The sequence below is a fragment of the Aethalodelphis obliquidens genome, unplaced genomic scaffold (genome assembly GCF_003676395.1).
Source record: "Aethalodelphis obliquidens isolate GAN/ISIS:26980383/991018 unplaced genomic scaffold, ASM367639v1 scaffold2, whole genome shotgun sequence".
NCBI classification, from domain to species: Eukaryota; Metazoa; Chordata; class Mammalia; order Artiodactyla; family Delphinidae; genus Aethalodelphis; species Aethalodelphis obliquidens.
In genome coordinates, this window is record NW_020837946.1 from 43,539,562 (window position 1) to 43,552,371 (window position 12,810).

At 39.1% G+C, this 12,810-nt stretch overlaps 1 protein-coding gene across 2 annotated transcripts in view; it reads right to left on the reverse strand.

The window, feature by feature from the left end:
• The window catches only part of MFSD6 (major facilitator superfamily domain containing 6), a 73,255-nt gene that overhangs the window by 5,390 nt on the left and 55,055 nt on the right, over positions 1 to 12,810 (reverse strand). For both annotated transcript variants that reach the window (XM_027125674.1, XM_027125684.1), the window contains exons 4-5: positions 1,116 to 1,277; positions 83 to 181 (exon numbers count right to left, since the gene is read on the reverse strand). In XM_027125674.1, the coding sequence (XP_026981475.1) occupies positions 83 to 181; positions 1,116 to 1,277 (261 nt within the window). The remainder of the gene's footprint in view (positions 1 to 82; positions 182 to 1,115; positions 1,278 to 12,810) is intronic.

The window sequence follows — 12,810 nt, forward strand, 5'->3', positions numbered from 1 at the left end:
CCTCTGGGTTTCTGAGGGGTATGTGTAGAATTCCCCACGGCTTCAACCTTTAGAACCGTTAAAGAACAATGAACATGCTTACCTTCTTCCTCATCTGGCACCGCCAGCCACTGGATCAGGGCAAAGAACAGGAGGATCACCAGGCAGGCCATGCCAATTCCTCGGAATGTTGCAGCAGCCCCTGTGGAAACAAACAGCACTCTGTAGAGTGATTCCCGGAAAGACAGGTAGCCCTCATCCAAAACTGTCAATGTTCTAAAGTTCAGGGCAAAGGCAGCAGAGCAAAGAATGGCAAATGGCCATTAGCTTCATATAGTAGGAAAAGCACAGGTCTGGGCAGGTGTCAAGAGATCCAAGTGCTGGTGTTGGATATCTGTCATTGATCAAATTTTAAAACTGCATTTATAAAATAAAGGACTGTCTCCAAGTGCCATTTTAAAATTCAGTGGTGCTCTCTTCATAAAGACAATTTACCTAACTATATATTAAACAACCTTATTAATCTGTAATTAGAACAGCCGAGCTCAAGTAGTGCTATATATTCAGACATCTCTGAGCCCACCTTCTAGGGACCTGAATACTCAAGATTCCTGGAGCAGAATAATGCCATCTCCACCTCAGCCCCGCCCTTGTATTTCCAATAAGGGAGATCTGACAGGGCAGACAGACTGTGTTGTCACAGATGCAGTGATGTTACCAAAGCCAGCATATAGTTAGATTTTTTTGGTTCAGAATCTCCTGATGGAACAACAATGATGAACTCTCTTTCCTCTAGCATTATTATCAGCAGGTTTAGGGTACTTTACTTCAAACCAAAAGCACATGTGATTATTCATTTGTTTGGCTCCTTTGAACTATCTGTGTAGCATCGCATTAAGCTGCATTAAGCTGTCAGAGAAGCGTGCACGGTTACAAGCTGGCTCTAATCATCTTAACTACTGAAGCATACTGCTCTGCAATTTTGACTACCATGAAAGCTAGAAAGAATATATGAACAATGGAGTTTAGCTTCTGGCAATCTTCAGTAATAATTTGAGTGTTCATTGAGGGGTTGCTCAAAAAATTTGTTAAGTTTTCATCAAAGAAGAAAGAGAAAAAGAGAAAACCATTCTTACCAAAATAATTGACTAACACGCCTCCGATCATGGCTCCACAACCTCTCCCCAAACCCAGATGAAGGCCCTGCAGGATGCCCTGAGCAGATGTCCTCAGCTCTGGGGGAACCGCAGCGCTGAGATAAGAAATGCAGGCTGCCCAGATGGCTGCGTGTGTCACTCCTGGAGAGGAAGAGGAGCGGGCAGGGTGACCGATCAGCACTCCTTACATTACTCTTTTTTGGAACATGAGTTATTTACTTAACTATATATATATATATATATGTGTGTGTGTGTGTATATATATATATATGTGTGTGTGTGTGTGTATATACATATACACACACATATATATATATACACATATACATACCTAATAAAGATAAATATTTTGTGGTAAAATATACGTAACAATATTTATCGTTCAAACATTTTTAAGTGTATGGTTCAGTGGCTTTAAGTACATTCACAGTGTTGTGCAACCATCACTACCATCCATCTCCAGAATTTTTTTATCATCCCAAACTGCAATTCAGCACCCGTTAAACAATACTATCTCCAGGCCCTGAGAAACACCACTTACCTTCTGTCTCTATGAATATGACTATGACTGCTCTGGGTACCTCATGTAAGTGGAATCATACAGTGTTTGTCCTTTGGTGTCTGGCTTATTTCACTTAGCACAATGTCTTCAGAGTTCATCCATGTTGTAGCATGTGCCAGAATTTCCTTTTTAAGGCTAAAGGATATGTAGCCTTGTAACTTTTTTATCCATTCATCTGTTAATGGACATTTGGGCGGTTTCCCCCTTTTGGCTATTGTGAATGCTGCTGCTGTGAACGCTGATGTGCAAGTATCTCAGTCCCCGCTGTCAGTTCTTTTGGGTCTATACCTAAAAGTGGAATTACTAGGTCATATGGTAATAATATATTTAATACTGTGAGGGGCTGCTTTCCACAGTAACTGCACCATTTTACATTACTACTAGAAATGCACAAGAGTTCCAATTTTTCCACATCTCACCAGATGTTATTTTCTGTGTTTTTTTATAATAGCAATCCTAATGGGTATGAAGTGGTATCTCATTGTGCTTTTGATTTGCATTCCCTAATGGCTAGTGATATTGATCATCTTTTTATGTGTTTTTTGGCCATTTGTAAATCTTTAGAGAAAGTCTTTTGTCCATTTTCAAATTGGGTTGTTTGGGTTTTTTGCTGTTGAGTTGTCAGAGTTCCTTATATATTTTGGATATTGACCTCTTACTGGGTACCAGACGTATAGATCAACGGAACAGAATAGACCCCAGAAATAAACCCATGCATGTACAGTCAATCAATCTACAACAAAGGAGGCAAGAATATACAGTGGAGAGAAGACAGTCTCTTCAACAAGTGGTGTTGGGAAAGCTGGACAGCTACGTGTAAATCAGTGAAACCAGAACACTCCCTCATGCCATATACAAAAAATAAACTCAAAATGGTTTAAAGACCTAAATGTAAGACATGACACCATAAAGTTCCTATAAGAGAATATAGGCAAAACATTCTCAGACATAAATCGTAGCAATAGTTTCTTAGATCAGTCTCCCAAGGCAAAAGAAATAAAGCAAAAATAAACAAATGGGACTTGATCAAACTTAAAAGGTTTTGCACAGCAAAGGAAACCATCAACAAAATGAAAAGACAATCTAAGAAATGGGAGAAAATATTTGTAAATGATGCAGCCAACAAGGAGTTAATATCCAAAATATATAAACAGCTCATACAACTCAATATCATAAAAACAAGCCAATCAAAATACAGGCAGAAGACCTAAATAGAAATTTCTCCAAAGAAGACATACAGATGGCCAACATGCACATGAAAAGATGCTCATCACTGCTAATTATCAGAGAAATGCAAATCAAAACCACAATGAAGTATCACCTCACATGGGTCAGAATGGCCATCGTTAAAAAGTCTGGAGAGGGTGTGGAGTAAAAGGAACCCTCCTACACTGTTGGTGGGAATGTAAATTGGTACAAACACTATGGAAAACAGTATGGCGTTTCCTATAAAAGCTAAAAATAGAGGTACCAATCCCACTCCTGGGTATATATGTGGAAAAAATTCTAATTTGAAAAGGTACGTGCACCCCAATGTTCATAGCAGCACTATTTACAATAGCCAAGACACGAAAGCAACCCAAATGCCCATCAACAGATGACTGGCTTAAGAAGATGTGGTATATATATATATATATATATGTATATATATACATACATACATACATACATACACACACATATGCACAGTGGAATAATACTCAGCCATAAAAAAGAATGAAATATTACCATTTGCAGCAACATGTATGGACCTAGAAATATTATACTTAGTGAAGTAAATCAGACAAATACTATACGGTATCGCTTATATGTGGAATCTAAAAAATTATACAAATGAATCTATATACAAACCAGAAACAGACTCACATAGAAAACAAACATGGTTACCAAAAGCGAGAGGGAGGGCAGGAGGGGTGACAAATTAGGAGTATGGGATTAACAGATACTAACTACTATACATAAGGAGATAAGCAACAAGGATTTACGTATAGCATAGGAAATTATATTCCGTATCTTATAACAACTTATAATGGAATATAATCTGAAAAAAATATAACTGAATCACTTTGCTGTAATCTGAAACTAACACAGTATTGTAAATGAACTGTACTTCACTTTTAAAAGATTATTTCCAATTTTTTCCATTATAATTAGCACTATGATTAACATTTTTGGAGATACAGGCTTTTTTTTTTTTTTGGTACGCGGACCTCTCACTGTTGTGGCCTCTCCCGTTGCGGAGCACAGGCTCCGGACGCGCAGGCTCAGCGGCCATGGCACACGGGCCCAGCCGCTCCACGGCACGTGGGATCTTCCCGGACCGGGGCACGAACCCATGTCCCCTGCATCGGCAGGCGGACTCTCAACCACTGTGCCACCAGGGAAGCCCTGGAGATACAGCTTTTTACATGTCTTATTTACATTGGCTATAATTCTACAAGTGGGGTTAATGATTCAAAGAATATAAATTTTTTTTTGCCTTTTAATATACAGCTCCAGTTTGTTTTCCAAGAGTGTAGAGACTACAATGCCTCATTACCAGTTTCATTATATCCTCACCATTTGTTGGCAGGGAGGGGAGGGTAAAGATAACAGGTGAAAGAAAATTTGATTATTTTAATGTACAGCAACTGTGCATTGTATGAATTTAAATCTTTACTAGAGCACGGCTTTAAGTGTAATAGGAAGAGGGACTTCCTTGGTGGTCCAGTGGTAAAGAATCCACCTTCCAATGCAGGGGACGTGGGTTTGATCCCTGGTCGGGGAACTAAGATCCCACATGCCGCGGGGCAGCTGAGCCCATGCGCCACAACTATTGAACTCGCACGCCCCAATGAGAGAGCCCACGTGCCACAAACTACAGAGCCCACGTGCCCTGGAGCCCGCGTGCCACAACTAGAGAGAGAAAACCTGCACGCCACAGCTAGAGAGAAACCCGAGCAGACTGCATGCCATAACGAAAAAGATCCCACATGCCTCAACAAAGATCCCGTATGCCACAACTCAGACCCAATGCAGCCAAAAAACTAATAAGGAAAATAAATGTAATAGGAAGATATTGTCACAACAGGTTTTATAGATAGCTGGAAAGGATTAAGAGATCATCTGGTTCTGCCTAGATTAAGTCTTGGACTTGCTTCCTGAAAAATAATCTCATTTGGAGATAATATCAACAGAAACTCAACCTATGTTTTAGAAAATTAAACTGAAAGATTAATATTCATTTAAGATTTAATCTGACAGTCTGCTTCTGCCCAGAATAAAATAACAGGGACTGGATTTACTTCCTTCTTGAAACAACAAACAACTGGACAAAATATATGAAACAATAGTTCCCAAGACACTGGACATCACCAACAAGGACAGTGATCTCAGAGATGGGAAACAATGAGGCACTCCAGCTTACTGCCTGGTCAGAGTTTGAAAGCTGCAGGGCACAGAGTGGGAACCAGTGAGTTGAAGAGATGGAGCCGACAGTCTGGGGAGACCAAGGCAGCTGGAGCTCCAGGTCAGAGTACCAGAGAGCAGAGAGTTTCACAGCAACTCCAGAGATCTGCAGATGGTTTCCCTCAAGTATTCAGCAGAGTACTGATTAGCAAGGGCGTGTATAGAAACTATCCAAAGCCAGGGAAAGAACCGCCCCAAAAGCATTACAGAAAGCATTCCTCAGAACCCATACAGGGCTGGGAATAATACCTGTTTCCACCAGCCACACTGGAAAAACTCATGATTCCTGGGATTGGTAGAGTACTCAAAAGGGTCTTGTGTTAGTATTATGAAAGGGTTAGCCCTAGTTTAAACACTGCTCTGGTACCACCTAAGTAATGTTTAAAAGCAAGACGCAAAAGGATCACACTAGTTCCAAGTAATCTAGTTGTGTCCCAGAACAAATCTCAAGAATATCTGTAGGAATACAAAAATATCCAGCACCTAACAAGGTAAGATTCACAATGTCGGACATATAATCAAATTACCAGGACGATTTTACTTAAGTAGATCCATAATAGAATAAACACTATTTTCACTGGGTACATTAGATTATATGCCCTATAGTAAACTGAGAAATATCAAAATAATTTTTCTTATATGTTTCAGTAATAATTTCAAGTAGGCTGTTTTTTAACTAGAAAGATGGAAGAGGCAGTATGCACACTTAATTTCCACAGAATTCAAATGAAGTGTTTGCTTTATCTGACTAAACAACTGCAGTACCTTAGATAATGCCAGCCTTCTCAGAATTGAATAATGCCTGGATAGAGTCTTAACTGTAAATGTTGACACAGTAATACACAATTAAAATATTATATGTTTTAAAGAATAGATTATTAAAGATGCAGCTAACTCCATTTCTTTTCAGATATGCATAGTTTTTCATTAACACTAAGGAAAAAACTCAAAAATATTATGAGAAATAAAATGAAATTTATTCAACATTAATTAGATTCAATAGTAACATCCAGCATAGATTTTGGAAATTATTTCTTAAAGATGAATCATCAAAGACCTGAAACCACATCAGATGGTTGTCAATTAACTTTAGTGGTGATGCCAAGTCTATTGTTATGTCTATATTTGACCAATCAATTACAGGATTTACAAGTAGACAAAGATGGGTCTATGTATTTATGTGACCAAAACAGTAACAAATATATTTTTGCTGTAATTCTAGATCAAATATAATTCTAGCAGTTATTCTCTTAAATGTGAAGGCTTGGACACACACAAAATCTTCCAATAATAGGGTTTCTTTTTTTTTTTTTTTTTCAATTCTAAGGGTTTTCTAAACCTTTGAGTCTTCTAAGATAATTAAAGCATTTTCCAGCAGGATGACTTAAATTAGGATACTTTTAAACTATTGTTAAAATTTGTTGGCTGGTATTACGTGGCAGTTATAAAAGATTCTCTGTAGTTAGAATTCCAGAGTTTCCTCATTGCTTTTTTGGGACTGATTAGATCATTGGAACACTCTTTAAAGCAACTCAGGGCATTAACTGAAGGGAAAAATAGTAAAGCATTTAGTAAAAAATTTTTTCTCTGGTACTAAAAGCAGAAGAATGAAAGCCATTTGGCTTGTATGTTCCAACATTTTCCAGGGTAGATGTAGAATTAAAATTGGTTTCTCTGAACTACCTTTATTTCAAAATATCATGTAAAAAGAAGAATCCATATTACTTCCTAGAAAAGAACCAGCAAATGTAAATCCACAAGAGGGGACTGGATTGATAACAATACCTCGTATACAAATGACAATTGTGGAGTTTTGGTTCTTGTTCTTAAACTTGAATATGCAACCTAGTAATCATATTAATAATCTGAAACGCTTGCCAATATTTTTACTACACTTGTGTTCTGGTCCTCTACAATAAAGCAATCTAGAAATCTAAAAAAATAAATTCCACCATTTTCCGTATTTGTAAAATGGTATTTTAGGTATAAAACAACTTTCCTTTAAAATTTAGAGGGTAAAAGATATCATAAGCAGAAAAAAGAAAATGTTTCTACTTCTTTCCCTTTTATTAGAGAACTGTGAAAAAGGAGTAGATGATTATTCTCTACATGATGAAATAAATAAGCAAATGTATTGTGTCACTGGTAAATGTGTTTACCCTAGAGCTATACCTTTTTAAACCTTTTAGTATGAGGTAACTAAGTTGGTGGATCAAACAGTAAGAATAAAAGGATGTTACCTCCGTGACTGACAGTAGTAACAAAGGCACATGAATTGACTCTCCTTGCAATGTTATTAACTCTTCCTTGGCTACTTGTTACAAAACTACTGATAATTTTGAGTGGCAATTCAACACCAACTCACATAACAGGTGCTTAATAAATATGTTTGAGTGGCAATTCAACACCATATGTTAACTGACAACAAATAACGCTCGAAGACCACATAGGCCACGGAAACTTAGCTTCTCAGTCCTTTCTTACCTTTACTGTGGTCCCTTGGGATTACCTTCAAGGCTAACAGAAACTCAGAGATATTTTCATACCACCTACTGCCAAGACCTTAACTGTTTGTGAATACACTACATTTGAATAACCTAGAACCATGAGAAATAATTATGATTAACATTTAATTTCTCTCATTAATAACGTTATTATAGCAGCTTACTCTACCAGGAGCTGTGCTACGTATTTTACAAAGATTATCTCCTTTATTCTTCCTAGTAATAGGTACCATTTTTTTCTTCATTTTCCAAAAAGGCACAGAGAGATTAAAGTGCCTTGTTCAAAGTGACACAGACAACAGGGTAGTGGAACAGGATTTGAACCCAAGGTGTCTAAGCTCGGAACTTCAGTGCTTAAGTACTATACTATACATCCTCATAACCACTGTTAAAAGTATTCTATAATAAATGTAATCATCTAATTTGAGAGGTTTTCTTGATAATATCAAACATGCCCAATAATCTATCAATTTTTTTAAAATGTACATTCTTACTACCTTCTTCCCCTCCCTCCTAAAAGAATTCACATCACACATAATGTCAAGTTTTTTATATGCCCCAAATAACTCTTTACCTTATAATATTCAACATTCTTACCTGATCCTGCAACACGAATTTCAAGATTGTTCAGTCTTGGCCCACAAGAATGCTCTATTGCAATACATGGCATGTACTGATATGAACAAGAAAAAATCCTTGCTTCCCAAGCAGACAGCTGCTTTTTGTACAGTGCTGCTTGGCTTGGGGGAATCACATCATAATGGCATGGGAGGGGTGAGAACTGATGCGGTATCGGGGAACTAGTATTGTTTTGTTTTTCTTGCTCTGCCACTGACTTGTGCTTACTGAACACAACACACATATCCCTTTAGCAGTGGCACACCAAAGCAGTTGTGACAAACCTTTTCCATTGATGGACCAAAGCATACATTTCAATTAGCTCAGTGTACCTCTCAAATGCTGAGATTAAAAAAAGTTTCTGAAAGATCAACCTGGTAAAAACCAGTAAGAGACTACTCTTCAAACAACAACGCAAGAAAACAAAAACCAAACCAAAGCAAAAACAAACCCTCCACTGGGCAGGCGATAAAAGGAGGCAGTATTGGTTAAGGTAATGCTCCTGTTGTAAGAGAGAAACCTCAGAATCTTAGTGGTTTCACCCATTAGATGTTTTCTTTTCTTGCCCATATAAAGTCCAATGGTCAAGGCACAGGAAGAGTAGCAGCTCTGCTTCACATAGTCATTCAGGGACCCAGGCTGCAGAGACTCTGTCTTCTTCCTCACATGGTTACCCTGGGCACCGATATCCAGCAAAGGACGGAAGAGAGGATGGCACATGGAAAATTTTATGGGCTGGGTTTAGAAGTGACACGTCATTCCTGCTTACATTCCACTGGGCAGAATCAGTCATATGCTCATACCTAACTGCAAGGAAGGCTAGGAAGTGGAGTCCAGTGTGTGTCCATGAAGAAAAGGAAATAGCAGGTGAACAACAAGCCAGTATCTCTGCCAAAGTCAGGGCCACCAACAGCAAGGGACCTTCCAGAAAGAGTAGAGGACCCCACAAAGAGCAGTGGACCTAGCAGAAGCTTCATGAACCTTCTTGTGTCGCATGAAAGAGATTTTATATATGACACGCAACAATCAGCACTTCCACGCCCACCCAAGTGCAGCACTGCAAGAATCTCCTGCATTCATTCACTCAACAGTCCTTACTGAGCACCCAGACCACGTGCCGGAGCCCCTGCTCTGCACTGAGACTGTGACAATATACAGAACACGTGTTTAACCACCACAGAGCTTATAGTCTGGCGGGTGGAAGGGGGCAGGATTTACCTGAAGGAGGAGCAGACTGAGCTCCTTGAGGAGCTCATACCAGGACCTGGCACTGGGCTTGACACGTAACAGCAGCTGAGCAAAAGAGAGCTGAAACGAAACTGAGCAGGCAGTGGCCTGCGGGCTGGGATATAAGGAAGAAAGCACTTGTGGATAAAAGGTACCCTGGGTAACAGTGGAGAAAACTTCCAACTCCCACGTATGAGTAAAAACGGAAAGAAGAAATGAAGTTTCTATAAGCTTCACTTTGCAAGTTTAAAAAAAGAAAGACGTAAGTTGCTTTAAAAAAAAAAGTCTATAACTAATACAACAATGTTTTGGGGGCCTTTGTGAATTTTACATGCTGGCGTTATACCCTTGGCATACCTTCAAACAGGTCTTAGGAGACTGCCACCCCAAACTGCCTGTGTTTAAGGTCAAGACTTAACAACACTATATACTATATGCCCAATGTCTCCTCATAGCAAGCCACACGTGAGAACTGCTTTTACAGCAAAGCCAGTAAAAATTTCACTTCCCCAAAGATAACTTTAAAAACACTGTACACTGACTAGTCATTTATGGCCGGGCTCTCATACGTAATTGCAATGTAACCTCTTAGGGTAGAATCTTCTAAGTTACATTTCCCCTGGTCCTGATTTTTATTATAACTTTTTATTTTACTTTTATTGCATGTTATTTAACATTTACTGAAGGCTAACTATGTGCCAGGCAACATGCTATATACTTTGCATAGAATAGTTTATTTAACACTCATTAGCCTATTCTGTAGCACAAAAGTCTAAGAGGCTTAAAGTGATTAAGCAGCTTGCCTGAAGGACACAGAGCTTATAGGTAGGGGAGCTGGAATACAAGAGAGTCTAATTCAAGCCTGAGCACTTTATGGTTTCCAGCTTACTGCATATTTTGGTAAGCTGTCTCAAATAATTTGTAGAATGAGGTGGGGACATAAGTAAATGATTAAAACACACTGCTGTTTTTACAAATGTGCAATGGATGGCAGGATGGTATCCTAGGGAAAAAGCTAACATATTAAAGATTCAACTTTTAAACTTAGTTTTCAGCTTTCCTTCACATATTTATAAGCTTCTGAGATAGAACTTCCTCTATTATTCGAAAGCTTTAAAAATTAGAAAATATCAACTATAGTACATTTTGCAGGGGACTGTGAAATCAAACAACAAGCATTTACAGTATATCTTCCTGTGTGCATGCTTCTTTGGAGAATTCAAAAACTGTAAGGTGTGGTCTTTGCACTTAAGGGTTAAAACTAAGTCAGGAAGTAAAACTAGTACTTGTTAAATAAAATAACTGGGTAACAATTAAGTGCTAAACTGTGTAACATAGTCCATAACTCTGAGAACAATTCAGAAAAGGAAGAGCTAAGTGTCAGATGCAGTTTGCCAGAAAAGGATTCTTGCAGCAGAAGATATTTAAAATGAATTCTGAAGGGACAAAATAATGTCTATTTTTTAGAGATTGTATAAGAACTTTTAGTAACTGTAAAGCATGGGAATGATAAAGAACAAAACTGCTCTATTACAATTTATGACTATTCTGATTAAAACTTAACTTTAGCGGTAACATCAATGACATCCGTATGCCAATTTATTCACTGAAATACTAAACTTAGAGCATTTTGTATATCTTATATATTCATGTGACAAGCTACTTGTGTTTTAAGGGTTAAGTCAGACAGAAAATTTCTAATATGGGTGATAACAGCCTGGAATCACGGCTAGAATTTCCACTGTCAGATAAGGGCTACATTGTAATGCCTTCATAATTTCTCCATGTTCTTCCTGAGAGGAAGGAAAACATGATTCTCACTCGGCTGAGCAGGCATACTAAATAAGAGAGTAAAGCTTCATAAATGTCAGTTCAAGCTTTCCTACTGGTGACATTAAAAAACTATCTTTCATCATAATCTTAACCCAGATCCTACCGATCAAGAAATCTGCAGAGAAGGTCGCGACACAGACCTCATTTTCACCCTTCAGTGCTTGAGCCACTAATTTGAGCACCACAAAAGGACCTCTTTAGTTACAGCAGCCCTGGTCTGGCCTTACTCTCCTTAAATACATTTTAATAGCAAAAATAATTTGAATCACATCCATCTCAAAGTCTTGCAAGGATTCACAACAAACACCGGCATAAAAATGAGCATAAAAAATTTGACTGTGATTTTTATCAGAAGCGTATACTCCGGATCACAATCAAGAATATGTTTAAATGCTTCTCGTACAGAAGTAAAGGAGAAAAACATGTGGGTTCTTAAAATGAGATCCTATAAATAAATATAAACTATCCTAATCCCTCCACTGCACCCAGCAATGCTTTTAGGCACTTAGACCCACTGCCTCTTTTTAAAATAAATTACAGGCTCCTTATGAGTAGGAAATACATCTTCTGCTTCTTTACATGGTGGCACCCGTTGCCTACTGAATAACATGTTTGCTGCAAAAGACAAGTGAACGGCTAAAAGGCTGCAAGAGACACTGGCTGCTAAATGTGAGAAAGATCATAGGAAAGAAACATCCTCATAATCCCCAACAGTCTTACCTTGACCCCAAAATAGATACCCACATAGCCTCCTTCCTAGGGGTCTAGAGAGGAGGAAATTTGCTTTATCCCCATCCCATCAGCTAATTATTACCAACATAGCCTGAGGAGATACATGCTGAGATGATGATCAAGAGCTTCAGGGAATGAAGGATAACAAGGAATCTTCCTCCATCAGTTACAGGTAACTCCAAAGAGGAAGAGATGAGTAGCCAGAGATATGGAATAAAGCACATCCCTTGTCTCCTCCCCTTCCGTTGCTCCACTAGGTGGTACTAGTTCTCATGGTGTTTTAGGGATGAGGCACGGGGTGAAAGGTTGAAGAGCTAGACCTCACCTCTATCTTTTTTTTTTTGCGGTACGCAGGCCTCTCACTGTTGTGGCCTCTCCCGTTGCGGAGCACAGGCTCCAGACGCGCAGGCTCAGCATCCATGGCTCACGGGCCTAGCCATTCCGCGGCATGTGGGATCTTCCCAGACCGGGGAACGAACCCGTGTCCCCTGCATCGGCAGGTGGACTCTCAACCACTGCGCCACCAGGAAAGCCCTCAGCTCCATTTTTCAAGAAGACCCTCTGTGTGGCGCTGGGGCCAGAATCAAAGAGTGGAAGTGCTGACTGTTCAGTGTCACGACCATCAGTGATGAGAGCCAATGTCCTGCTTCCCCCCCCTCCCCCCTCCTAAGGCTGGGTCTTTGGAAATCATCAGGTAGCAGTTCCAGTCAAGGGATTAAGGGGCATCTATCATGATAGCGGGCTGGTCCTG